At 48.8% G+C, this 27500-nt stretch overlaps 2 protein-coding genes across 7 annotated transcripts in view; both read right to left on the bottom strand.

The window, feature by feature from the left end:
* The window catches only part of rnpepl1 (arginyl aminopeptidase like 1), an 18398-nt gene extending 9279 nt beyond the window's left edge, over positions 1-9119 (bottom strand). The window contains exons 1-5 of the mRNA XM_044203191.1: positions 6979-9119; positions 6395-6535; positions 5317-5468; positions 3502-3618; positions 3185-3420 (exon numbers count right to left, since the gene is read on the bottom strand). Coding sequence (XP_044059126.1) covers positions 3185-3420; positions 3502-3618; positions 5317-5468; positions 6395-6535; positions 6979-7470 — 1138 coding nt within the window. The 5' untranslated portion in view covers positions 7471-9119. The remainder of the gene's footprint in view (positions 1-3184; positions 3421-3501; positions 3619-5316; positions 5469-6394; positions 6536-6978) is intronic.
* Positions 9120-10257: 1138 nt separating this feature from the next.
* Positions 10258-27500, bottom strand: part of abcc5 (ATP-binding cassette, sub-family C (CFTR/MRP), member 5) — a 39254-nt gene continuing 22011 nt past the window's right edge. For all 6 annotated transcript variants that reach the window (XM_044203185.1, XM_044203187.1, XM_044203186.1 and 3 more), the window contains 20 exons: positions 27198-27355; positions 24783-24978; positions 24618-24689; positions 24372-24496; positions 24199-24271; positions 22175-22378; positions 21948-22091; positions 20955-21048; positions 20533-20702; positions 19979-20125; positions 19147-19276; positions 18763-19045; positions 18475-18661; positions 18296-18385; positions 16939-17128; positions 16663-16822; positions 16431-16509; positions 14991-15104; positions 14745-14909; positions 10258-12773 (listed from right to left, as the gene is read on the bottom strand). In XM_044203185.1, the coding sequence (XP_044059120.1) occupies positions 12672-12773; positions 14745-14909; positions 14991-15104; positions 16431-16509; positions 16663-16822; positions 16939-17128; positions 18296-18385; positions 18475-18661; positions 18763-19045; positions 19147-19276; positions 19979-20125; positions 20533-20702; positions 20955-21048; positions 21948-22091; positions 22175-22378; positions 24199-24271; positions 24372-24496; positions 24618-24689; positions 24783-24978; positions 27198-27355 (2883 nt within the window). In that variant the 3' untranslated portion in view covers positions 10258-12671. The remainder of the gene's footprint in view (positions 12774-14744; positions 14910-14990; positions 15105-16430; positions 16510-16662; positions 16823-16938; positions 17129-18295; positions 18386-18474; positions 18662-18762; positions 19046-19146; positions 19277-19978; positions 20126-20532; positions 20703-20954; positions 21049-21947; positions 22092-22174; positions 22379-24198; positions 24272-24371; positions 24497-24617; positions 24690-24782; positions 24979-27197; positions 27356-27500) is intronic.

Below are 27500 nucleotides of genomic sequence, written 5' to 3'. Positions count from 1 at the left end.
GCGACAGTAGTAGCGACAGTAGTAGCAGTAGTAGTGACAGTAGTAGCAGTAGTAGTGACAGTAGTAGCAGTAGCAGTAGTAGCAGTAGTAGTGACAGTAGTAGCAGTAGCAGTAGTAGTGACAGTAGTAGCAGTAGTAGTGACAGTAGCAGCAGTAGTAGTGACAGTAGCAGCAGTAGTAGTGACAGTAGCAGCAGCAGTAGTAGTAGCAGTAGTAGTGACAGTAGTAGTGACAGTAGCAGCAGTAGTAGTGACAGTAGCAGCGACAGTAGTAGCAGTAGTAGTAGCAGTAGTAGTGACAGTAGTAGCAGTAGCAGTAGCAGTGACAGTGGTAGCGGTAGTGGTAGCGGTAGCGGTGACGGTGGTAGCGGTAGCGGTAGTGGTGACGGTGGTAGCGGTGGCGGTGGTGGTGACGGTGGTAGCGGTGGCGGTGGTGGTGGCGGTAGTGGTGACAGTGGTAGCAGTAGCGGTGACGGTAGTAGCGGTAGCGGTGACGGTGGTAGCGGTGGCGGTAGTGGCGGCGGTGGTAGTAGCAGTAGTGGTGACGGTGGTAGCGGTGGCAGTAGTGGCGGCGGTGGTAGCAGTGGCAGTAGTGGTGACGGTGGTAGCGGTAGCGGTGACGGTGGTAGCGGTGGCGGTGGTGGTGACAGTGGTAGCGGTGGTGGTGACGGTGGTAGCAGTGGCGGTGGTGGTGGCGGTGGTGGTGACGGTGGTAGCGGTAGTGGTGGCGGTAGTGGTGACGGTGGTAGCGGTGGCAGTAGTGGCGACGGTGGTAGCGGTGGTAGTGGCGGTGGTGGTGACGGTGGTAGCGGTAGCGGTGACGGTGGTAGCGGTAGCGGTGACGGTGGTAGCGGTGGCGGTGGTGGTGACGGTGGTGGCGGTGGTAGTAGCGGTGGCGGTGACGGTGGTAGCGGTGGTGGTGACGGTGGTAGCGGTAGTGGTGACGGTGGTAGCGGTGGCGGTGGTGGTGGCGGTGGTGGCGGTGGCAGTGGCGGTGGTGGTGACGGTGGTAGCGGTGGCGGTGGTGGTGACGGTAGTAACGGTGGTGGCGGTAGTGGTGACAGTGGTAGCAGTGGTAGTAGCGGTGGCAGTGGTGGTGACGGTGGTAGCGGTGGTGGTAGCAGTAACAGTGGTAGCGGTGGCGGTGGTGGTGACAGTGGTAGCGGTGGCAGTGGTGGTGGCGGTGGTGGTGACAGTGGTAGCAGTGGTGGTGACGGTGGTAGCGGTGGCAGCGGTGGTGGTGACGGTGGTAGCGGTGGTAGTGGCAGTGGTGGTGACGGTGGTAGCGGTGGCGGTGGTGGTGGCAGCGGTAGCGGTGGTAGTAGCGGTGGCGGTAGTAGCGGTAGTGGTGACGGTGGTAGCGGTAGTGGTGACAGTGGTAGCAGCAGTAGTAGTGACGGTGGTGGCAATGGCAGCGGTAGTAGTGACGGTAGTAGCAGTAGTAGTGACGGTAGTGGTGACGGTGGTAGCAGTAGTAGCAGTAGCAGCGGTAGTAGTGACAGTGGTAGCGGTAGTAGTAGCAGTAGTAGTGACAGTAGTAGCGGTAGTAGTAGCAGTAGCGGTGACGGTAGTAGTGACAGTAGTAGTGACAGTGGCGGTGACAGCTGTAGCAGTGGCGGCGACAGTAGTGGCGACAGTAGTAGCGGTAGTAGTGACGGTAGTGGCGGTAGTGGTGACGGTGGTAGCAGTAGCGGTAGTGGTGACGGTGGTAGCGGTGGTGGTGACGGTGGCAGCGGTAGTGGTGACGGTAGCAGCGGTAGTGGTGACGGTAGCAGCGGTAGTGGTGACGGTGGCAGCAGCGGTAGTAGTAGCAGTAGTGGTGACGGTAGTAGTGACGGTAGCAGCAGTAGTGGTGACGGTGGCGGCGACGGTGGTAGCAGTAGTAGTAGCGGTAGTGGTGACGGTGGTAGCGGTAGCGGTGGCGGTGACGGTGGTAGCGGTAGTAGTAGCGGTAGCGGTGACGGTGGTAGCGGTGGCGGTGGTGGTGACGGTGGTAGCGGTAGCGGTGGTGGTGGCGGTGGTGGTGACGGTGGTAGCAGTAGCGGTGACGGTGGTAGCGGTGGCGGTGGTGGCGGCGGTGGTAGTAGCGGTGGTGGTGACGGTGGTAGCGGTGGCGGTGGTGGCGGCGGTGGTAGCGGTAGTGGTGACGGTGGTAGCGGTAGCGGTGACGGTGGTAGCAGTGGCGGTGGTGGTGACAGTGGTAGCGGTGGTGGTGACGGTGGTAGCGGTAGCGGTGGTGGTGGCGGTGGTGGTGACGGTGGTAGCAGTGGTGGTGGCGGTAGTGGTGACGGTGGTAGCGGTGGCAGTAGTGGCGACAGTGGTAGCGGTGGTAGTGGCGGTGGTGGTGACGGTGGTAGCGGTAGCGGTAGTGGTGACGGTGGTAGCGGTGGTGGTGACAGTGGTAGCGGTGGTAGTGGCGGTAGCGGTGACGGTGGTGGCGGTGGTAGTGGCGGTAGCGGTGGTGGTGACGGTGGTAGCGGTGACGGTGGTGGCAGTAGTGGTGACGGTGGTAGCGGTAGTGGTGACGGTGGTAGCGGTGGCGGTGGTGGTGGCGGTGGTAGCGGTAGCAGTAGTAGTGACGGTGGTAGCGGTAGCGGTAGTGGTGACGGTGGTAACAGTGGTGGCGGTAGTGGTGACAGTGGTAGCAGTGACAGTGGTAGCAGTAGTAGTGACAGTAGTAGCAGTAGTGGTGACGGTGGTAGCGGTAGCAGTGGTGGTGGCGGTGGTAGCGGTGACAGTGGTGGCGGTAGTGGTGACGGTGGTAGCGGTAGTAGTGACGGTGGTAGCGGTGGCAGTGGTGGTGGCGGTGGTAGCGGTAGCAGTAGTGGTGACAGTGGTGGCGGTGGCGGTGGTGGTGACAGTGGTAACAGTGGTGGCGGTGGTGGTGACAGTGGTAGCAGTGGTAGTAGCAGTGGCAGTAGTGGTGACGGTGGTAGCGGTGGCAGTAGTGGTAGTGGCAGTAGTAGCAGTAGCAGTAGTAGTGACAGTAGTAGCAGTAGTAGTAGCAGTAACAGTAGTAGCAGCAGTAGCAGTAGCAGTAGTAGTGACAGTAGTAGCAGTAGCAGTAGTAGTGGCAGTAGTAGTGACAGTAGTAGCAGTAGTAGTGACAGTAGTAGCAGTAGTAGTAGCAGTAGCAGTAGCATTAGCAGTAGCATTAGCAGTAGTATTTCCTGTAGTATTCTCACCGTAGGCCTCAGTAGTGATCCTGCGCTGGGCGTAGGTGGCCAGCCCTTCGCTCAGCCACATCTCCTCCCAGGTGGCGTTGGTGACGGCGTTGCCGAACCAGCCGTGAGCGATCTCGTGGATGACGTCGATCAGCAGGAACTCGCTGCTCTCCAGGATGGAGGCGATGATGAACGTGAGGCAGGGGTTCTCCATGGCAACGATGGGGAAGGAGGGGGGGAGGAACACGATGTCACACCTGAGGGTCCGTGAGTCAGTATGGTGATTATCGATGCTTTCGATCATTAACGCTGTAAAACCCACCAGACTCTTAACTCACCTGCCCCACAGGTAAGGTCCGAACAGCTCCTCGGCTACACCGAGCCAGCGCTCCACACTGCCCCCTAGTTTCTTCACTGCGCAGGACAGCAGACATGGCTCCGCCCACACACGACTCCTGGACAGCAGTTCATTCAGTCAACAAAAACTACAATAGCAAACATTCGCTGAGGATCGTTTCTTCACGACAAAACTGAATAAAAGGTGACATTTGAAAACGTGAACTACGACCTCCTGTAGTACAATGTTTGTTATAATACAAGCGAACAATAACGTGAAAAAGGGTCCGTTTTAATGCAGTCAGTTCCTCCAGCAGCCAATAACATCTCTGTATCTGTTTGTATTTCGGTAACGTGACGTTACAGCTACTTTAACTGTGCTGATGTTTTTATCTGTACTTTGATAGCTGTTAGCGAACACAGTGCCTCCTCAGTATTTAGATCCAGTCCGTTTTCATTCCTGTGATTTTGAAGATCTACTATATGAAAATATACACAGCCGAGGAATCTTTCTGTTAATATCACCTGATGTTTTATCTGCTGCTCTCCAGCTAAACTGCTAATGCTAACGCTAAGTGAGCAGGAGCGACAGAGAGAGAGAGCGGTTCAGAGACGGTGTAGTCCCTCATTCGTCCAGCAGTGCTCCATCGTAGAAAAGGTTTCAGTCGTAGTCGTCTGGACGCTGTTTTCAGAACCAAGACGTTTTGGCTCCCATCCGGAAGTCATTCTCAATTGTGAAAAAATGGGGACGGGAACTAGAAATTTAACTTCTCCGAGTTACATAAGCCCCGCCCTCCAGGGAGAGTCTACCTGAGTATCTGTTGATTAGCTAGTTTCACCTGAAACTGACCTAATAGTTTCCAAGATGGCCCAGTAATCAGTAATCAGGCCTATTGTTTTCTGGCTGCACCTCCCTCATCACTGTTAAGTACCTGATTAGCATGTGATCGGCTTGACCACGGTGTTAATACACTGTGATAGACTTTAGGCAGATTGAATCTCAGACCACCATTTCTGTTCAAAGAGGGGTTTTCTTTTTTCACAAAAATGGCTTCCTTCCTTTTGTGAAAAAAGAGAACCCCTCTTTGAACAGAAATGGTGGTCTGAGATTCAATCTGCCCAAAGTCTACCACAGTGTATTAACACCGTGGTCAAGCCAATCACATGCTAATCAGGTACTTAACAGTGATGAGGGAGGTGCAGCCAGAAAACAATAGGCCTGATTACTGATTACTGGGCCATCATGGAAACTATTAGGTCAGTTTCAGGTGAAACTAGCTAATCAACAGATACTCAGGTAGACTCCTCGCTGAGGGCGGGGCTTATGTAACAGAGTAGCTTAAATTTCTAGTTCCCGCCCCATTTTTTCACAATTGAGAATGACTTCCGAATGGGAGCCGAAACGTCTTGATTCTGAAAACATTGTCGTGTCCAGACGACTACGACTGAAACCTTTTCTACGATAGAGCGGTTCAGAGTTTATAATGAGAACTGTATTCACTGTCTGTCACATGGACACGACGCCTGTAACCATGGTAACTGTACACAAGAGAGAAGGCGACGCCTGTAGCTTCAAAATGCTCAGAAGACATAAAAGTTGCTGCCTGGAAATGAAAACCTGGACTAAAGTGAACAAAAAGTTTCAAATGTGACTAAAACAAAAGAATCTTTTTATTCACAAGACAAACTATTTCGAAAGCAGCTGCCGAGACGAGCGCTGCTGGAAGGAAACACATCACATCTGTCGGTCTGATGAGGTCCGACATCAGACCCTGGAGAAACCGTAAGGTGACCAGAGGAACCAGACCAGGACTGACCGAGGGCCGACGTCGACGTGCTGCAGCTCTCCGGCCACCAACGCCACCAGGTAGGACGGGACGGGAAACTCCATGGAGAACTGAAAGACCCGGTCCTGTTTGGAGTACGAGCTCCGAGACGCACTCATCAGAACGGTCACTCCGTCTGGAACCTGCAGAAGAAGAAGAGGAGAAACGACGCTTCAGATTCACTCGGGACGCCCCGATCACGTTGTTTGATCGTCCACGAGCCAGGTCGGCTTTCGTTTGGTTTCAGCGGCTGGTTTAGCAGCGTTACCGGTCAGTTTGATGGTCTGTAGCGCACTGGGATCTCCACCGGGCGGCAGCGTAACCTAGGCGTGCTGGAGCAACCGCACGGGCAGCGAGGCGGGAGGCGGGACGACACACGCAGGTGTTTAACCACAGGTGTGTCGTAACAGAGTCCGGTGTTTGAGTTCATTTACTCGCCTGGACGTTTCAGCTCTCGTCTCATTTAAATTCATGTGTGTAATCAGCTGATATACGTGCCCAGGTGGACCCGCCCTACTGCGCTGTGATTGGCTCGTCACTTCGACGCGTCCTTGTGATCGGATGCTAGCTCCACCGTTTTTTTAGGAAAGTCCTGCTACCAACACTACTGACGTCGACGATAACGTGACAATAATACAAATATATTTTAAATCCTTTTATCTACAGAGTTTAACTCCTTGTTCATGAAACATCTGCTTCTCAGCAAATCATCATTCAGCAATGAACACATGACAGCCAGGTGTTGCCATGGAGACAAACACAGAGGACCGTATAAGGTAACACGAGAGGCTACATTAGTTAAAATAACGTTATCTTGGGGAGCGGCGGTGCTCCGTACGTCGCGTCCTCGTACGAACAGCTAAATGTTTGTTTACCTTCGTTGTCCTGTTTTTCTGACTGAAAGTCAATCATCCAATCACAAGGGCGCGTCGAAGTAACGAGCACTAGCCAATCACGGCACAGCAGGGCGGGACCTGCCGCAAGACAGGTGGGAAAAGAAATAACGCAGGTCGACCGAGCGCAGGTGTGTGTGAGGGTCAGAGGTCAGGGGTCAGGGGTCAGGACTCACCCTGACAGTAGCGGTGTAGGTGCTCTTGACAGCAGGTGTGTCGAAGCACGGGAAGAAGGAGCGATTACACACCGAGTGACCCTGAGTGAAGACCAGAGGACGAGACTGACCACAGGTCAGCTCCGAGTCCAGCCACCAGATCTGGAAACACACACACACACGGATGCACGCACACACACACACACACACACACACGCACGCACACACACACACACACACACACACGGACGCACGCACACACACGGACGCACGCACACGCACACACACACACGGACGCACGCACACGCACACACACACACGGACGCACGCACACACACACACACACGGACGCACGCACACGCGCACACACACGGACGCACGCACACACACACACACACACACACGGACGCACGCACACACACACGGACGCGCACACACACACACACACGGACGCACGCACACACACACACACGGACGCACGCACACGCGCATTGCACACACACACACACGCACACACACACACACACACACACAGGAAATAATCAGCAGATCAATCAATAATGAAATGGTCGTGGTTTGCGGTCCTAGTGTTCTGGACTCCTTACCGCCGGTCCGTCTGTCGTGGTGTAGCGGACTGTGATCTGGATCAGCCGGCCCGGCTTCAGCACTGCTGCCGGCAGGCTGATGTTCAGCGAGGAGCCGTAGTCTGTGAACGGGTCGACCCGGTACGTGAGGGAGACGGGCTCCTCCTGTCCGGCCCCGGGGACCTTACAGTCTATGGAGTGGATGAGGAGGGAGGAGTGGGAGTCCAGGACCAGGGTATGGACCCCCGGCTGGACCGGGACCAGGTCCAGAACCAACCAGCCGCTCATCTCTTTCACAGCAAAGTTCAGCCGCAGGTCCAGGTGGAAGTGTCGCAGCTGGAAGCAGCGGAAGTTAGACGCTGAGGCCACGTCCACCAGGGGGCACCGCGGGGACCCGGGACCCGGACCTGCCGAGGGCCGGCTGGAGTCCCCGACACACCGGGCCCCAGAGACCGGCAGGGATTTACGGCAGCAGCACAGTGAGGTGGGAGTCTGATGGAGCTCCGCCATCATGAGCTAAACCCCGCTTAGACCTGGACTAACTGCATCAAAGACCAACGAAAACCACAGACTTCCAAACCCACACAGACCGTCACAAGGTCAGGAAAGACCAGGTCTGACTACATCCAAAACCAGTTTTTAAACAGAGACTGTCTGAAGTCGACCCTCTACGTATGTCATTAAAAAAAAACATTAAACCAAAGTCTAACAAAACCTTTATTTGAACCAGAAAAACGCAATAAGGACACTTAAAGCAAGAAATGTGCTTAAACCAGGGACCGCCTGCCTCTAGACCCCACTGAAACTGGGAGAGACTACATCTATAACCTGGTTTTACACAGGACTAGTTCACCAGTCCAGTTTTAGCAGAGGACTTGATTCAAAATCAAGTCTCAGCCAGGCCAAAGTACATTCAAAACCCCACTGAACAAAAGTCTAACTGAGCTCCAAACCAAATCAAGACCAGCTATCAGCACCGATAAGGACACTTAAACCAAGACCTGGGTTTAACCCGGGACTAGTTGCTTCTAGACCCACAGTAAACCCAGCACGCAACGCATTTAACACAGGACTAGTTCACCAGCCGGTTTCAGCCCAGAACTTAACGTAAACTTAATTTAACCAGACTCAGACTACATTTAAACCCAGCTTTAAAACAGACTGATGCCAGACTACATTCACAATCCCATTAAACAAAAGTCTAACTGAAAACTGGAACTGGAAACCAATAAGGACACTTGTGACCCAGTCTGAACCCAGGACTACCTGCCTCTGGACTCCACTGAACCCGGTACACAACACAGGACCTGGGGTTACCTGTCCCTAGACCCCCACTGAGATTTATAACCCAGTCTAACGCAGGACTATTTTCCCAAAACCTGAAATCTGACACTTAAACCTGATTTTAACCCAAAGTTAACCAAACTTAGTCCACATTTAAACCCGGTTTTAAAGCACAGACTGGCTGAATAAAACGCTGTCAACCAAACTACATTCAAAAACTCACCAAACCAAAGTCAAGCTGAACTCAAAACCTGCTACAAACACCAAAAAGGACACTTGAATCAATAACTCAACATTTAAAGCTCGATTTAGCGCATTTAAAACTCAGTTCAACCAAACTCAAACTACATTAAACCCGGTTTTAGCCGAAGCTAGCTGCTCTGTAAATTAGCACCTTTAGCTTTAAGTGAGTTAACCAAACTAGCTTTAAAAAACAGGCACTTTAACAGGCGGAGACCATGTCGAAGTAAGAGGTCAAAACAGCGACAGCTTCAACTAACGTCAGTTTAACTAGTTTAACTAACCTGGTTAGCCGAGCAGGCTAATTAGCAGAGAGTCTAATTAGCATTAGCACCAGAGAGCGCATTATTTGTGGTTTGTGAACAAACAGTCTATGTAAAATCCATCAGGACCCGGAGAGGTAGAACCGGACACACACCGGCTCCTCATGTGAACTCATCCCGGCGCTCCGCTCTGTGTCCCGGACACTGAATCCAGATACTCCCGGTCGGGTCTACTGTGAGCTGGAGGTGAGCTGTGCGTCCGTGTTACGGAGGAGAAGAAGGAAGGAGAGTTTTATCAAACAAAGACACAGAAGACAACAGAGGAGAAGTGAGGGGACAGAGGAGGCTCTGCTCCGGACAAAACAGGAAGTAACAGCAGCAGGAAAAAGTTTGTGCAGGCCGCAGGGGGCGCTGTGGAGCCAATTACATCACCGGCAGGTCAAAGGTCACCAGGTATCACGCCTTCATTCATTTCATCTAAATAAAGTCATGATCGTATCATGAAAACACGTTTGCAGCACCTGTTGACCAAACAGCTCTACAGAGAAACTACAGCTCAGTCGTTCAAACGAGAACAAACATAAATAATTACCAGATGAAATTAATAACCAGGGGAGGCTGGAAAACAGGTAATAATAATAATAATAATAATAAAACTTTATTTATAGAGCGCTTATCAAAACAGAGTACAAAGTGCTTCACAACAAGAGAAATAAAATAACCAGTTCAGGTAAAATCAGGATCTGCTTTCTGATAAAAATGTGTTTTGAGACGAGACTTAAACGAAGACTCTGACTCAGACAGCCTGATGTCTTCGGGCAGGTTGTTCCAGAGCCTCGGGGCCCTGATGGCCAAAGCTCTGTCCCCCTTAGTTTCCATCCTGGACTCAGGAACAGACAGGAGACCCCTGCCCGAAGATCTCAGACTACGTGAAGGTTCATAAGGGATTACAAGGTCTAAGATACAGTCTGGAGCCATGAAGAGCCTTAAAAGTAATCAACAAGATCTTAAAATCAGTCCTGAAACCAACAGGGAGCCGATGTAAAGAGGCTGAACCAGGTGTGATGGGGTCGCACCTCTGGGTCCTGGTTTACAGCCGAGCAGCTGAGTCCTGTACAGTCTGCAGTCTGTCAGAGTGTTTAGATGAAGACGAGTGAACAGGCTGTTACAGTAATCGAGGCGTGAGGAGATAAAAACACGCCAGATACATAACAGGAACTTAAAATCATATTTACCCAGTAAAATGATCCAGGAAATGAGTCCAGATTATACTGGAAATCAAACTATGTGGAGATAAACAGACGGTCAGCAGACGGATCAATGGTTCCCACCTCCACCAGCGGCGCTGACTTACTTCGTTTCTTTAGTTTCTTTAATTCAGAAACGTGGGAAACAATAACACGCATCAGGAGATCGGACGCGTGGACATTAAGTGCAAAGATCTCGTCTGTGAAGTCAGGAAGTGGAAAACAGCTTTCTGAAGCTGGTGTGTTGTCAGGAACGAACACACACATTTCATCTTAAAATAACTTTATTGACAATATTTCACCCCCCCCCACAAGGCAGTTATGAAGTCATGCTATAAGGCTGTTAGAAACACACAGCAAACACACACTGACACGTTTTCTACAAGGCGACAGTCATGTGACGCATCACATGACTGTCGCTTCCGCTTCCTCGCTGTGTTGAGCCTCGTTCGGCTCCTTAAAGGACAGTTCGTCGTTCACGTCTCTCACTTTTTGTCCATCAGTTATGAGGCCGTCTCCCTCGAGTCCTGAGGACAAACAGGAAGTGCAGACAGAATTTAACTTCCTGTAGATTCAAAGTGTGAAATCATTTCAACGCGTGAAGATTAAAGATGAAAACTCACTGAGCTCCTCGCGTTTTCACAGCGTGACAGCAGCAACGATAAAAATACAGTAAGAACAGAAACACTTTCAGACAGCAGTTAACAGACTGACGGGAGGAAATATCACATCTTAAAAAGAGAAGAAGAAGAAAGATTTACACACCTGCGGGACACACCTGAGGCTTCGCTCAGACGTGATCAACATTAAAGAATCTGCTAAACAAAGCGTCTAATTTATTGCTTTTCTTTCTGTTTCTGCATCTTAACCGGATGTTATTTATACTTTGTGTAATCAGTTGTATTTATTATGTGACACACCTGGATCAGTAACCCACCTGCTGACTGTTGGAGCACCGCAGGTGACGTATTAAAGCGAAGCTTCGTGAAACCGCTATATGATGGTCACGCGCACAAACACGCAACCAGGAGAGTGCTTCTGTTTCCGAGGAGAGAAGCTTACGTCAGATTAATATAAAGTTTCACTCTGAAACCTGAAACAGTTTTCAGGTTGTCCAGTTTGTGTCACATCAGCTGACTCCCAGACGACACGCTCATATTCTGCTGTTTGCTTTGGAGGAAATGTAGTTTCTGTCTGTTAGAAGGCGTGATACCCTCATCCTGCAGAGGTCAGAGGTCACACCACAGACCGTTTGTAAAGATGGACGACATGTCGGCTCCCCAGCAGTGAAGCCAGAACATCTGGACCGCCCCCTGGTGGCGGGCTGCAGTACGGGTCATAAGCCCCGCCCCCTCCACGTTAGCGGACGGGACACGTCCGATGTCAGTTTAGGTCGTTCTCACCACGCTGACGTTTGTCCAAGTGTTCGGTTTTCTGATAACTTTGGTTCTAATTAGTTATTTTATGATATAAGGGGGGGGGGGGTGTTTCACGTCATGATTGACAGCTGAGCGCTGCTCACGATTGGGTCGGCCGGGTGTGTGGGCGGGACCTCGATACCGCGGCTCCACCCCCGATCACTACTGCGCAGACTCTGGCTCCAGATGACGTCACCAGCCAAGATGGCGGCTGCCGTATCCGGATATTTTGGCTTCATTTATTACAGCGGGAGGAAGAGGAGACGCGTCGGCCATCTTTACATCTGTGGTCTGGAGTTTATATCACGCTTTACGCAATCAAAAAATAATAAAAAAGAGAAAACAAACAAATAAAACAAACAAGAGCAGTTAAGGAAACCTAAAAAAGGGAATTTACAATCAAAGCAGAGGTCAGAGGTCGGCGTAGACGGTTGGACATACAAAGTCAACGCAGGCGTCCTGGTGGTCTCGTGGTCTAACACCTGAGACCTCTGTCTCCGCACTTCCTGTCGGCCTCTCGGCTCCGAACTCGCGTCGTGTCTCCGGCCGACTTTTTAAATGTTATAATCTGAGTAAACTGAACAGAAACAACATTTCCTCCTCCTTCTTTTTCAGCGTTCCTCATTTAAAAAACGAAATGCTTTACTTCCTGTTGCAGATCAGTAACTTATGAATCAGGAGACTTTAGGAGGCTGCGTTCACGTCTGAGCGGCTGCCAGGCCGAAGGCCTGAAACGATCAGAGTCACTTCTCAAACGGCAGGAACTGAATAACCAGTTTCTTCTTCTGAACATTTGATATTAAATGAAACTCGTGACAAACTTTTGCGAACGTCCAATCGCACGGCGGCAGGTCATCACATGTGCATGGTCAAACGCACAGACCTGGTTCACATCAGGTCACAACATCAGATAAAAAACAGCATTAAACAAAAATGTCTTCATGTTGCAAAAAAGGCAACAGTAAGTCAGTGTGATGATGATGATGATGATGATGATGACGACACATCGATGACTGGACAGACTCTGTGTGTTTTAATATATATTAGTTAAACAGTATATAGATTTATATTCTATAGCCCAGAGCAGCTCTGTGTCAAGGTTTACCTATAACATATAGAGTACAGTACAGTACAGTACAGGACCAGGACCAGGACCTTCACATCAGGTCTGATGATCACAGTCAAACCTCTGATGAAGATCTTTGTTAAACATATTCAGAAACTAGACTTCCTGTAATCCAGTCTGTCCTTCATCGTCCTCCTCATCCTCGGACAGAGATCTTGTTTTCCACGGCGGCGAGCATGGAGCACAGCCGAGAGTTCTCATTGGCCAGCAGCTTGGACGGCTCATCAAACTCTGCCACCTGAACCAATCAGATCAAAGGAAGCTTTACGTGGAGTCACAACAGTTATCGTGATCATTTTCACTCACAGCTTACATTTTAATTAACTGGGCACAAAATTAATATTCAAGAGTTGGAACAAATGGTGATTTTCACTTTCTACAGATCAGACGATCGTAACGCACCGTCCCGTTTCTACGTCTGTATCTGTGTTCAGTCATCGTGTTACGGTGTCACGTGAAACAAGCACTCAGATAATAATCTACCAACAGTCTTTGTTTAGACCCCAAACCATAAAACCATCTCAAACCTTTACAGACGTCTACAACAAACTAAATGTAACTCGCTGTTTGTAACCCGAGTCTACTGGAGGAGGATTTGATGTGAGCTACGGTGGAAACGTCACGTTCGGCTTTATGGAGAGTTTTGTTGGAAAAACCTCGTCAGGTTCTTCATTACTTCAGTTCAACAGACACCAAATCCTCCAGCTGCTGCAGACGGTGTGGGTCCTCCGAGGCAAATCACTGTCAAATATTCTGGTCTCGCCCAAATTCTTTCTGGCAGGAGGTTCATAAAGTTTTACAAAAAGTGGACTTTCCATTTAAACTGCACAGCCTGTATCTGTCACCAGGAAGCGGCTAAAACCAGAAATACCTACAACTGGTGACTGACATTATTTATATCTTCAGGATGGAAAGAATCGCGTTTTCTAACAGGACAAGTTCCTGAAAACATGTGAAAGTTGGATTTTGTTCGTTTCACCTGAATCATTTGTTTAATGTGAATTTCTTTTTTTTCTTTGTTCCTTTTTTAAGCAAAGTGAGTTTCATGAAGCATTCTGGTAGTTTTTTTTTAAACCTGTGTTTTTTATTTATTTTATTGCTCCTTATTTGCTTCTGTATTATCTATTGTTACTCAGCTTTCTTATCTTAACTGTTTTCACAGAGGCTTCGAAGTCTTATTACAATGATTATGTTGTTTGTATGGAGCTTGGTATATCCCAGTGAAAAGAGCGTTTAAAAAAGAAAGAAACAAGCTTGTACTGGTAAACTGGGCTCTTCCCAGTCTGAGGCTGCAGAGCGAGAGCTTGGCCAAAATACAGTGCTGCTGCTGTTCTGAGCTGTATGGCCAAAACTTTAAATCTGAACTTTTCAGCTGTTGAGACCTACAGCCTCTTTGATCACAGCAAGAGACTCATTTGAACTGGAAATCCTCCTCACCTGAAATGGTTTCCATCATACAGACAGAGAACCAGTTCCCTGAAAACATTCTCAAGTATTTGAGGCCCATTCCTCGCCCACCTGGACAACCCACGAGGCTGGAGTCAGTCACTGAACTTCTTCAGATTTTTTCATGTTCTTTGCTTTGTTTAATGTTTTATTTATTTATTTATCTCAACCTTTTAGTGTTAAGAGAAGAGTATGTCAAGCTGTCCCTCTTTTCACAATTAGTATTGAACTCTTTGCTCAAATGATTGACCCAAATGTTAAAGGTGTAAAACTAGTGATGAAGAATATGATATAAATTTATACGCAGATGACGTGTTCTTATATATCTGAGATGTACATAATTCAATTCCTTATCAGATGAACTGTATAAAGATTTATGGGGTGAATTCAGGCTACAAGTTAAATGTTGGTAAGACTGAAGCAAATGCTCTAAATAGATTTAACCCCATTAAATCCTTTGTCTCAAGCACTTTGAAAGGCCTGAAGGAACAAAGACCTTGAGTGTTACTACCTTCCTTCCCTAAATGATCGTTTCAAAGTCAGTTACAATAAAATTGATGTAAAGAGATGTTGTACAGTACCTTTAACTTGAATAGAAAGTGTACGTAAAAATGAACACTAGACTAAAACTAATGAACGCTGGTTTACGTGTTTCAAATGTCTGCATGAGAAGAGTTACAGTCCTCATTTTCCAAACTAAATCTCTAATCACCCAAGACTTAGACCTAGGTGACACCTGTTGGACTGCTATTGGTCGGTGTACCTGTCCGTGGTTGAGCACCATGATGCGGTCTGAGGCGAGGACGGTGTGGAGGCGGTGAGCGATGGTCAGGGTGGTGCAGTCCTGGAACGAACTCCTGATGGTCTCCTGGATCAGAGCATCCGTCTCTGCATCCATGGCTGCTGTCGCCTCGTCAAGGATCAGGACCTGAGAGACCAGAACCAGGGGTCAAAGGATTTCTTGTCTGTCTGTCTGTCGGACCAGTCAGTCTGTCTGTCTGTCTCTCACCTTGCACTGTCTCAGCAGAGCTCTGGCGACACACAGCAGCTGTCTCTCTCCCACTGAGAAGTTTTCTCCGTTCTCCACCACCTCCGACTCCAACTTCAGGGGCAGCTGGGACACCTGGCAGACAGACAGGAAGTAAGTCAGCAGGTGGACAGGTGTGTGTCTGTTGAGCTGAGCGTCTCTAGTTTGTAATATGTCCCTGCTCCACATCATAATCCTGGGGAAACTGCCGTCCTTGCTTCTTACATTTCTTCTTCGGTACATGTTCTCGTCCTGCAGTGTTTCCCAAACATTCGCTGAAAATACATAAACATCTTCGACTCAATCAGAAAAGGTGCGCTGTGACTTTTGGTCAAAACAAATCATGAAAATGTGACCAAGTAGAGAATAATAGAAAGTTTAGCCGAGAACTCCTCCCTCCTCTTTGAAGGCCAATAACTTTTTTCACCTACAAACATTATTTGAACTTTCAAGGAGACACAAGACCTTGTACTTTATTGGTGTAAAATTGAAAACTTTTTGATATCTTTTAGAATTTTTTAAATGTCCGTTTGAATTTGATGCTGTTTTCCACACTACAGACACTTTTTTAATTCCTCTTAGTCCGACAAACACAAATTATTCATCAAATTCTTCAAATCCTCCTCTTGTGCAATGCAAAATCTAAACAACAGGGTTTATAGTTTTTGAGATATGATCATCCAAGGTTTCAATGTAACTCAGCTAGAAATCTTCCCACCTTGCTTCAGAAATGTGCCGTTTTCACCCTTACTCCCTCACTTATCACACTATATACACATATTGTATATTCTCGTATCCAGCAAAGTCTGCTGTCGCTCTCTGTTAGAAAAACAACAACTACTTGTCAAGCTGCAGCCACAGCGTGTCAAATAATTGCTTTAATCTCTTGCTCTGATGCCAACTAGGGAGCCAGAGCGAGCTGTTCGAATGTGCGAGAAATTGTGGAGAAAGCATAAAATTTAAACAGCAAAACTGTGAAAGACATGAAAAATCTTGTTTACACCAATAAAGTTCAAGGTCCTCATTTAAAGTTCGAATGACATCTGTAGGTGATATAATGGTGACGTTACAGCATTGGGCTTCAGAGATGAGCCAGTTAGAGGAGCTCTTAACTCCATTTTCCATTACTCTCAATGGGGGAAAAAAATCATCACTTTTCACGATTTGTGCAAAAACACAGATGTCAGATCACAACCAAAAGTCACAGGGTATGATTGTCAATCAATACGGACATTTTGCATATTTTTGGTGCATCTATTGGCAACGCTACAGGACGGGAAGATGAAGAATCAAGGATGGTGCCTCTGCCATCCTGGATCTGTAGGTAAAAATAATGTGAGAATGCAAGAAGCAGCTTTACTGTCTATGTGTTATGTTTCCTGCATGAATATACTGGAAAGTATGTAGATTGTTTGTACTCACACACTCCTTCATGTGACTTCTCTGCAGAGCATCCCAGATCTGCTTCTCGCTGTACTGGTTAAAGGGGTCCAGATTGGACCTGGAAACACACACAAACTAATCTGATCTGAGGTCAGCGATATTCTAACTAATGTCACGATATGTCCAAAGAAGCCGTGCACGTGCTTATACATTAGCTTTCAACTTCTGAGGAGCTGGAAATATCAGGTGGACTTTTCTCAGGTGTTCCTACCTGACTGTCCCACTGAACAGCACCGGGTCCTGGGGGATGATTGACAGCTTGCTGCGGAGGTCGGCCAGTCCGATGTCACTGATGTCGACGCCGTCGATCAGGATGGAGCCTCCGCAGTGCTCCACCAGCCTGAACAAAACCACGCCCAGAGACGACTTCCCTGCACACAGGCAGACAGACGGGCAGACAGACAGGCAGACAGACAGGATGACCACAGGTGTCAGAGTCTTCATCGGTCAAACCCATGACCCGAGAAGACCCAGGACTCTGTCCTACCTGATCCGGTCCTGCCGACAATGCCGACCTTCTCTTTGGGCCGGATAGTGCAGGAGATCCTGTTGAGAACCAGAGGGAGGTTCTCCTGGTACCTCATGTCCACCTCCCTGAGCACCAGCTCCCCCTGCTGGGGCCAGTCAGCCGGAGGGGCGCGACCTTTGACCCGGGCCGGGGCCTCCTGGGACAGGGACTGAGACACAGATAGCATAATGATTTGATGATAGAGATGATGAAAGAACTACTAAACGGTACAGCAGCCGATACTGAAGTTAAACTTGTTAATCCATTAAATTATAAACTTGTTTTAAGATTTCGTTCTTTTGCCTTCATGGTTCACAGCAGAGAAACAGGAAAAGTCTGTGACGGCTGGAACATTACAGCTTCTCTGCGCTGATTGTAAACCAACATGCACTTCTACTCGTACTTTTCTTTTTTTGTTTTAAAAATCACCTTCTGACAGGAAGTTGGATTAACCAATCAGCTTGTTTGATGTTCAGGGCCTCTACAAACTATTGTTACCCGTAACACCCTTTTCTGCGTAAACACGCAAATATGTTTACTTGTATCTTCACAGAAGTCCAGTTTTAGAAGAACTGCTGTCTTAAACAGGCTAATGTTTTAACATTTCCATGTTAACAACTGTTGGATTGTAACATTTAGCATTGTAGCATGTTAGCAAGTTATCAGAATCAGAAATACTTTATTGATCCCTGAGGGGAAACTCTTTAGTTACAGCAGCTCAGTCACGTCACACAGGAAGAGAAGCACTAAGCAAAAAATATAATACACCATAATACAGGTCAGATAAATTAAGTACCAGGTGGGTTTAAAGTATAAAATAAAATAAGAGTAAAGTACCAAGTGGATTTACCGGCTGATGATAAGTATGTACAGTATAATACAGTGTAATAATATAAGTAATAAGTAATAGTGCAATAATGAGTTCTGTCAAGTTAAGTGCAGCTTATTAAGATTATTATGAGTACAGTGGATATAAACAGATTAATGTTTAAAATGTAACCTTTTCACCTGTCTGAATCACCGCTAAGTGGTCCAGGTCCAGGTCCAGGTCCTCTAAATAGCGTCACTGTGATCTGGATTCCTTTGACCATTGAATTCAGAATCCAGTTCAATATTCTTGTGATTACTTGTAGAGCTCTGCAGGGTCAGACACCCCTCTACACCAGCAGCAGGTCCCTGAGGTCTCATCAGGGATTGTCGGTTCGACACAAAAACTGAAATGCTCAGGGATGCGGTCGCTAGAAAACTTTCAGACTAAGCAGCTGTACAGGTGAATGAAATGAGAGGCCACTGAAAAACCAGTGTAACCAGCAAGAAAAGAGCCTGGTCCCAGTACCTGTATGTAGTGATGGATTCTCTCGACGGAGGTGAAGCGAGCTTCAGTCTCAGAGGCCAAACGCACTGTGAACTGGAACAACCCTGTTAGCTGGAAGGAGGACAGACAGTTTCATGTCACAGTGTCGGGGTGTTTGGGACGTTAGCCACTAACAGCGCAGGAAGACGCCTTTACGTTACCTGGACAGCGTAGGAGATGGCGAGGCCGGCGTAGGCGGGAGAGATCTGCCCGTGCATCAGGACCATCATCAGGGCAGTGATGCTGATCAGAGCCACACTGATGACGTCCAGACGCACCGCCAGCCAGCGCATCGCACAGCTGAACAAGTAGAACGGAGCCTGGTTCTGGTCCAGCAGAACCTGGTACCTGAAAACAACAACACATTCAGATTAGGCATGCGGGTCAGGTCCTTGAGCCTATCCTGGCTTTCAGGGTATTTCCCCACTTTTCACGGTTCCAACCCTGACCTGTCGAGGAAGTCGTCGCCCCTGCCGTAGGCCTGCAGCGTAGCCAGGCCCTGGATGCTGGAGGTGATGTGGGACAAGAAGGGCGACATCGTCACGTTGTCCAGGCGCTTCAGCTCCCGAATGAAGACCCTGGAGACGCTGTGGAGAGCTGCGAACAGCAACACCAGGGGACCCACCGCTACCAGGAACCATGGGAAAACACAGCTGATGACGCTCAGGCAGAAGAAGACCAGGATCACGTTCTGGATTAACATCTCAGTCTGGAAGGGCAGACGAGTGTCGACTGGAGGGAAAAACGTAAGAAGTTTTCACTAAAGTTTCTGATGGCTGCTGGACTCATGTAGTGAACAGCATCTGGGACAGAGGTGCAGTCTGGTCCTGTACCTTCGTCCATGTCCTTGGAGAAGCGGTTAAGGATTCGTGCAGTGGGCGTTGTGTCGAAGAACTTCATGGGGCAGCGGAGGATCTTGTGGAAGAGCTGGTCATGCAGCTTAGAGGAGGCGCGCAGAGTTCCCTGCAGGACACAACCAGATTCGCCGCTGAGATACACCAGACATGTGGCGTGCAAAGAGTCATTTTGATCTGATGCGTGGATAAACAAACATCAACATCCAACATAAACAAACATCCCTCCCTTTGTCTTTGGGTGCGGAGGGCCTTCCCTCGGCGTGTTAGCTGGTCGTCTCCGTCTGCCGAGCCCTTTTTGTTTTACTACCTTCTCTGGCTGAACACTGAAGTGAGCTAACGTTAGCTTTGTTCCGCCCAACAGCAGCGTTTGCTCGGCCGGTGGTGTTGATTTCTATATGCATGTGTATAAGGCCTCACACCTGTGGCATCAGTGCACGTTGATGCATCAGGGTGCGCCACTGTCCTATTCTCACCTGAGCTCTGACACATCCAGGCCACTGTTTGTCTGTACGATACGTCAGGTGTGTCACTACGGATGCTGCATACGCGGTTAGTGTGTGTTGCACTGTGGGTGGAGTTTCACTGCCAGCCTTCTGAAGTCAGCAGAAGAAGAAAACGTGTTCAGAAAAAGGCGAGAATTTGAAGCTCTGGTCCAGGACACAACTGCACAGGTCTCTAGACTCGTGGTCGTGTAGCGAGCAGAGCGGGCGTCTTGCCCGTTTCTTGCGTACATGTTGAAATTTTGCCCTTTTGGTGGCCTACAGGTGAGGAGGTCACTGAGGTCATTAGGTGCGTGTGATCTTCTCACCTTGACGAAGGCGATGCCTCTGAAGAGCTTAAAGAGCAGCATGACTCCCATGGAGGAGGCGTAGACAGCGGCGTAGTGTTGCATCATGGGATTGTCCTTCATGCTGGCGCTCACAGCTGAGCTGTTGCCCTGGGTTACCGTGGTGTTCTGAAAAAACAGGAACAGAGGAGATGTGAGAGGAGTCATGAGGAGGTGATGAGGAGGAGGAGGAGGAGATGATGAGGAGGTGAAGAGGAGTCATGAGGAGGTGATGATGATGAGGAGGAGGAGGAGGAGGAGGTGATGATGATGAGGAGGAGGAGATGATGAGGAGGAGGAGGTGGTAAGGAAGAAGAGGAGGAGGTGATGAGGAGGAGGAGGAGGAGGAGGAGATGATGAGGAGGAGGAGGAGATGATGAGGAGGAGGTGATGATGAGGAGGAGGAGGTGGTAAGGAAGAAGAGGAGGAGGTGATGATGATGGTGAGGAGGAGGAGGTGATGAGGAGGAGGAGGTGGTAAGGAAGAAGAGGAGGAGGTGATGAGGAGGAGGAGATGATGAGGAGGAGGTGTCTCACCCCGCTGCCCTGGTTGATCCAGTAGCTGACCCACCACTGGCAGAAGGCGGAGCTCCCCACATTGAGAACGAACAGAGCCAGGATCAGCAGGCAGGAGGCGGAGCCACCACACGCCGCCATGTAGAGCCGGAACACGGGCCAGGCCACGCCCCCAGACTGCTGCTCCTCCCCTTTAATGTCACATGACCATGATCATTTTCACATTCAGAGATGACTATCATTAAGAATGAAGATGAACTCTGCAAACGTAATTTTAGAGGGGGGGGGGTGGCGTGCAGCAGTGAGGACTCAGCCCTGACACCTGGGACGCACTCCACCAGGTGAGCTACCGGGCGCTTGTTACTGTTAGACATGTTCCTGTAAATAAAGTAGAAAAGTACAAAAGTAGCAGAGAACAGAGGTGTAGAGGTGTTTTGTGTCACCGTTTTCCTTGATGACCGGCGCGTTCTTCTTCACTGATCCCGGTTTAATGTCTGCTGGTTTCCTCTGAGAACCACCATTCTTCCTGCTGGGAGCCTGAAGCAGACAGACAGTTAGGCAGACAGACAGTTAGACAGTTAGACAGACAGACAGTTAGGCAGACAGACAGACAGCCAGACAGTTAGACAGACAGACAGTTAGGCAGACAGACAGTTAGAGGGTTAGACAGACAGACAGTTAGACAGACAGACAGTTAGAGGGTTAGACAGACAGTTAGACAGACAGATAGTTAGGCAGACAGACAGAAAGTTAGACAGACAGACAGTTAGGCAGACAGACAGTTAGAGGGTTAGACAGACAGACAGTTAGGCAGACAGACAGTTAGAGGGTTAGACAGACAGTTAGACAGACAGACAGTTAGAGGGTTAGACAGACAGTTAGACAGACAGATAGTTAGGCAGACAGACAGACAGTTAGACAGACAGACAGTTAGGCAGACAGACGGTTAGAGGGTTAGACAGACAGCCAGTTAGACAGACAGACAGTTAGGCAGACAGACAGTTAGAGGGTTAGACAGACAGACAGTTAGACAGACAGACAGTTAGAGGGTTATAGTTTTTAAGACAGACAGACAGACAGACAGACAGTTAGGCAGACAGACAGTTAGAGGGTTAGACAGACAGACAGTTAGACAGACAGACAGTTAGAGGGTTATAGTTTTTAAGACAGACAGACAGACAGACAGTTAGACAGACAGACAGTTAGAGGGTTACAGTTTGTAAGACAGACAGTTAGACAGACAGTTAGACAGTTAGACAGACAGACAGTTAGACAGACAGACAGTTAGAGGGTTATAGTTTTTAAGACAGACAGACAGTTAGACAGACAGACAGTTAGAGGGTTATAGTTTTTAAGACAGACAGACAGACAGACAGTTAGACAGTTAGACAGACAGACAGACAAACAGACAGACAGACAGACAGACAGACAGGTACCTCTACGTAAGGAGTGTCTCCCAGCTGGAAGTGGTTGAACATGGCGGCGTAGTCTCTATTCAGTTTCATCAGGTTGTCATGGTTACCCTGCTCCGCTATACTCCCCTCCCTCATCAGGATGACATCATCACAGTCCACCAGGTACTGCACACACAAACACACACAGGTCATCTCCATGGCAGCCATTTGCAGTAAAGCATTCCTGTACCTGTCAGGAGGAGTTCCACCTGCAGCTGGTGGGTGATGAAGATGACGGTCTTGTGGCGAAGCTGCTTCCTGATGGCGTTGTGGAAGATGTGGTTGGCCACGTGGGCGTCGAGGGCGCTGAGCGGGTCGTCCAGGATGTAAACGTCCCGGTCGCTGTAGAGGGCACGGGCCAAGCTGATTCGCTGGCGCTGCCCACCGCTCAGGTTAGCACCACGCTCGCCGATCTGACGGGACGGAAATGTTTTTGACACATTCACGTCATCCATCAGCAGTAAAACAGATAAAGAGTTAAATGTGTGTAGAAGACAGAGTCCGGCCGAGGAGCCGGGTTTCATTCTCTGCTTATAGCGAGCTCAGAGGTCTTTGGATCATCACAGTGAACTGTGAACTCTGTAACGTGTGTCCATTGTCTCTGGTTCTGTTTCCACTGCTCTCCGACTACTTTGGGGACACTGGACCTGCTGTTTGCTAACGTTAAGGATGCATACAGCTCTGACTCCTCTGAGTCCTCTGCTCCCCCCTCCTCCATCTTCCTGGGAGAGTCCTGCTCCCCCCTCAACTGGCTCTCAGGCTAACGGCCCTCTTTAGACTGACGACTCCCCCCCTCCCCCGCCTGTAACCTCAGCTGTGTGCCTGACTGCTGACCAGGTGAGAGGACATCTGATGAAGCTCCACTCAAACAAGGCCCTGATGGCGTTAGCCCCGGGGTGCTAAAGGCCTGTGCCCCCCAGCTACGTGGAGTCCTTCAACATGTCTTCAACCTGAGTCTTCAAAGGGTCCCTGTTCTGTGGAAGACTCGAAGGAAACTTGTTCTTTCAGTCACTACCCAAAGCTCATGACCATGGGTGAGGGTTGTAAAGTACAGCAATCAATATATCGAAAGCTTCGGGTTCAGCTCTCTCTTCACCACGACAGTCAGGTACAACATCAGCATCGCTGCTGATTCCACACTAATCCACCTGTCAATCTCACGCTCCATCTCATCTCACTTGTGAACAAGACGCGAGACATTCAAACTCCAAAGGTAGCAATCCACTGTTTTCCAGCAGAGTACCATGGCCTCGGACTTGGAGGTGCTGACCATCCCCGCCTCTTCAAACTCAGCTTCAAACTGCCCCAGTGCTCACTGGAGGTCACGGTCTGAAGAAGCCAGCAGAACCACATCATCTGCAAAAAGCAGAGATGCGATCCAGACACCACAATACCCGACACTCTCCGCATCTTGGCTGCATCTTCAGATTGTGTCCATGAAAATCACAAACAGAATCAGTGACAAGGGACAGCCCCGGGCGCGAATGTGGACACTCCAATTATACAAGGACTGAATGGCTTGTAGTAACAGCCCACACTCATACCCCCTACAAGATCTCTGAGGGAGACAGTCATAAGCCTTCTCCAAGTCCACAGAACAAATGTGGACTGGATGGACAAACTCCCATGACTCCTCAAGCATCATTGAACTTCAACAATTGGCCAGGATAGCTGAGTAGTGTCATACCCTAATAGTTGGAGCCTCTGGTCCCCTTTTTTAGTAACAGGTATCACCACCCAGTCTACAGGCAGTGTCCCTGATCTTCATACCCAAACAGTCCAGGAAAAGAATTAAAAAGATGAAACAACAGAAAAATAAAGGATCACAATGCTGCAGTTGAGCAAAGCAAAAAACTTCAATGTGGTTCAATGAGTTGGACACTGTTTTGAGCTACCAACCAACTTTCAGCATACATGTGTTTTCTATCCCACAACCGCTGACTTCCCTTCACTAAACTGACCATAAACATGATGTAGTCGTCCTGTTGTTGCCTTTTTAAGAGTCACAACAAACTTGGCATGAATTAATGAGCTCAAAGGCATCTGTTCGCATATCTGTTACTGTTCACTTGACAGCAGTTTGGCATCAACAGTAACATACCAAGAGCACGGGCAAAGAACATTTTATAAAACAGCAGCAAGTTGTAGCAGTGACTGCGCTGGTGTTTAGGCCCATACTTCTCTACCTCAAGACCACAGTCTATACTAAAGCACAAACAGGAAGTGATGTTACCTCTGTAAGGTCAGCACTGGGCAGCAAGGTGAGGTCTGGTCTGAGACAGCAGGCACTCAGCACCGACTGATACCTGCAGAGACAGAAAGACCACCACAAGTCAGTCAGTCTGTCATGGTCTTGGGGCTGGACCACGTCCCTAGACCAGGCCAATAGTTCCAGGGTGCCCACACCTGTCCTCCTGGTACTCCTTTCCAAACAGGATGTTGTCTCTCAGCGTTGCGTTCAGGATCCAGGCCTGCTGAGCCACATAGGCCAGCCTTCCTCTGACAGCCACACTGCCCTCCAGCAAAGTCATCTGTCAATACACCAATCAATAATCAATACTATTCATTCCACAGGCAGCAGTCGTCATGTAGGAAAAGTAGGAATTGAGGTTTTACAGGATGTTGTGGCATCAGTACTGGAGGTAACGTCACCTGTCCTAAGATGGCAGAAATCAGGGAGGTTTTTCCACTGCCGACGCTACCACAGACACCGACCAGCTTCCCCTGAACAGACAGACAGACAGGCAGATATTAGTCATATATTATGTTCACTCTCACACAGGTGTCGCAGTATTTGGACCTGACTCCTGGACCTACCTGCTCTACACTCAGGTTGATGCAGTGCAAGGTGCTCTGAAGTCGCTGGGAGACAGGGGGGACAGGCAAGACGGGAGGACAGGCCTCCTCTCCCCTGTCTTCCTCCTCTGGACTCGAGGCTACATCTCCTCCTCCTCTCAGCAGGGAGCCGGTCACCTCCTCCTCCCCCTCCTGGAGAACCACTCTGTCTCTGCACCTGAAAGTCACCACACACTCCAGGAACTGATCTACTTCCGTGTGAGCTTTTTAAACCATTTTCTTCCATAGGAACAAGAATCTGCATTGAAGAAACGCAAGCAGGAGCAATGAGCGTAACTGTTCTCCACACTCCAGGATCTTCTTTTCCTTTCGGCTGTTCCCTTTCAGGGGTCGCCACAGCGAATCATGTGCCTCCATCTAACCCTGTCCTCTGCGTCCTCTTCACTCGCACCAGTTAGCTTCATGTCCTATCTCACTACATCCATAAACCTCCTCTCTGGTCTTCCTCTAGACCTCCTGCCTGGCAGCTCCAACCTCAGCATCCTTCTACCAATATATTCACAGTCTCTCCTCTGAACACGTCCAAACCACCTCGATCTGGCCTCTCTGACTTTATCTCTGAAACATCTAATATGAGCTGTCCCTCTGATGTCCTCGTTCCTGATCCTGTCCGTCCTCGTCTCTCCCAAAGAGAACCTCAGCATCTTAAGCTCTGCTGCCTCCAGCTCTGCCTCTTGTCTTTCCTTCAGCGCCGCTGTCTCTAAGCTGTACAACATCGCTGGTCTCACCGCCGTCTCCAACACCTTTCCTTTCATTCCTGCTGAGACTCTTTTATCACACAACACACCTGACACTTTCCTCCACCCGCTCCAACCTGCTCGCACTCGCCTCTTCACCTCTTCTCCACAGTCTCCATCGCTCTGAACCGTTGACCCTAAATACTTAAAGTCCTGCACCTTCTTCACCTCTGCTCCCTGTGACCTCACCGTCCCACCTGGGTCCCTCTCATCGACGCACCTGTATTCTGTCTTACTGCGGCTGAGCTTCATTCCTCTGTTTTCCAGAGCAGACCTCCATCTCTCTAGATTTTCCTCCACCTGCTCCCTGCTCTCACTACAAATCACAATGTCATCCGCAAACATCACAGTCCATGGAGATTCCTGTCTAACCTCATCTGTCAGCCTGTCCATCACCAGAGCAAACAGGAAGGGGCTCAGAGCCGATCCTTGATGCAGACCCACCTCCACCTTGAACTCCTCCGTCACACCTACAGCACACTCCAGGATAACGTTCCCATTTGTCTGTTTTCAGGTTCAGATATCAGGTGTTTTTCTTCAGTCACAATCTCCCAAGACACAAATAAGCCTTGATAGAAGTTACAAAATCGCAGAGAGAGCAATACATGAAAAAATGTTTATATATTGGTTCTGTCCTTATTATCTGTATGATTATTTGTTCATTGGTAAGTCACACGCAATAAACACACATGCTGCAAACGTACCATAATGTTAAAAAACAATAATGTCGTTTTTCTAATTTAAAAAAGGGGAAAGATGTTAAATCTACTGTTGCAGTTCAGTTTTCTGAAACTTTTCTCCACTTCTTCCTTTCTGTAACACTGTTCTAAATCTTTCGTAAATTAATGTCAGTATTCGTACAGTGCTTTGGCAATACTGAATCTGAATAAGGTCACTGGCCTACGGGCTGAGACGTGTATCACAGAAAACTGCAATGAACAAATCTGTTTACTATCATTAAAGACGCCCAAAAAAATGCCCACATACATCTAAAAAACCCACAATGAAACAACGGTTTCAAATAATTCGAAAATTTGGCTTTGCAAATGTCTGTTTTTAAACACTTATTACAAGGATAAACACAACGTGTTTTGCTGAGAAACTCTGCCTGTAAATATAATTTAGCTTGTTGCCTTTACAGCCTTTATTATGTGTAGGATTTAGTTTTCTCCCTTTAGTTCTTTTATAATCTTGAGGCAGTACTAACACTGTGGCAGACAGCAACATAAACCAGTTTACACCAGGATTGTTTCATTTCTCTACAAACAAAAATGTTAATTTCCACCATCAGATTCATTTGAAAGAAGCTAAAAAATATGTACACGGTATCTTTAAATAGCAGAAGTTCGGACTCTTCTGGGGTTCGACTATAGAAGTGGGTATACTGTGATAAGGTGACGATCTGCGTTGTAAAAACACAAGTTAACAGGAGAAACAGACATGAGTTATCAGGTTAACGAGGCTTTCCTATTCAAAGGCTCCTCTAAATGCAGCCAGCAGATGCAGCCTTCATTTGACAGAATTTAGAGGACTGAACCATCTTCATCAGGGAGGGAGGCTGGTTCAGCCAGTCAGCCTTCAGACCAGTGAAGAAGACGGGGTCTAAACTGGGACGCAGATGATGTAAAAGTCACTTTACTTGTGCCGGTGTCTGCTGGCTGTTCGGACACATGGGCTGGGCTGAGCGCTCTGTCCGCCCCCCTCCCACGCCAGACTGGCCCCACACATCTCCACGGCAACCCGAGGATCGCCAGGCAACGCACGGACGCTGTCGACCTCCGGCAACAGGAAGAGACTCTGAGAAAAGAGACAGAGGACAGAGAGGTCGAACCAGATCGAACCGGTGGACGAGACCTTTAATTTCACTGGGCTGGAGCTTCCTCAGATCAAACTGAGCTTTGTTTTATTTCTGCTCACTCAGCTCGTTCCCTCCATCCAAATA

The sequence above is a fragment of the Siniperca chuatsi genome, linkage group LG7, assembly GCF_020085105.1.
Source record: "Siniperca chuatsi isolate FFG_IHB_CAS linkage group LG7, ASM2008510v1, whole genome shotgun sequence".
Taxonomy (NCBI): Eukaryota; Metazoa; Chordata; class Actinopteri; order Centrarchiformes; family Sinipercidae; genus Siniperca; species Siniperca chuatsi.
The sequence above is the reverse complement of the archived record's forward strand: the minus strand, read 5'-3'. Positions and strand labels throughout refer to the sequence as shown.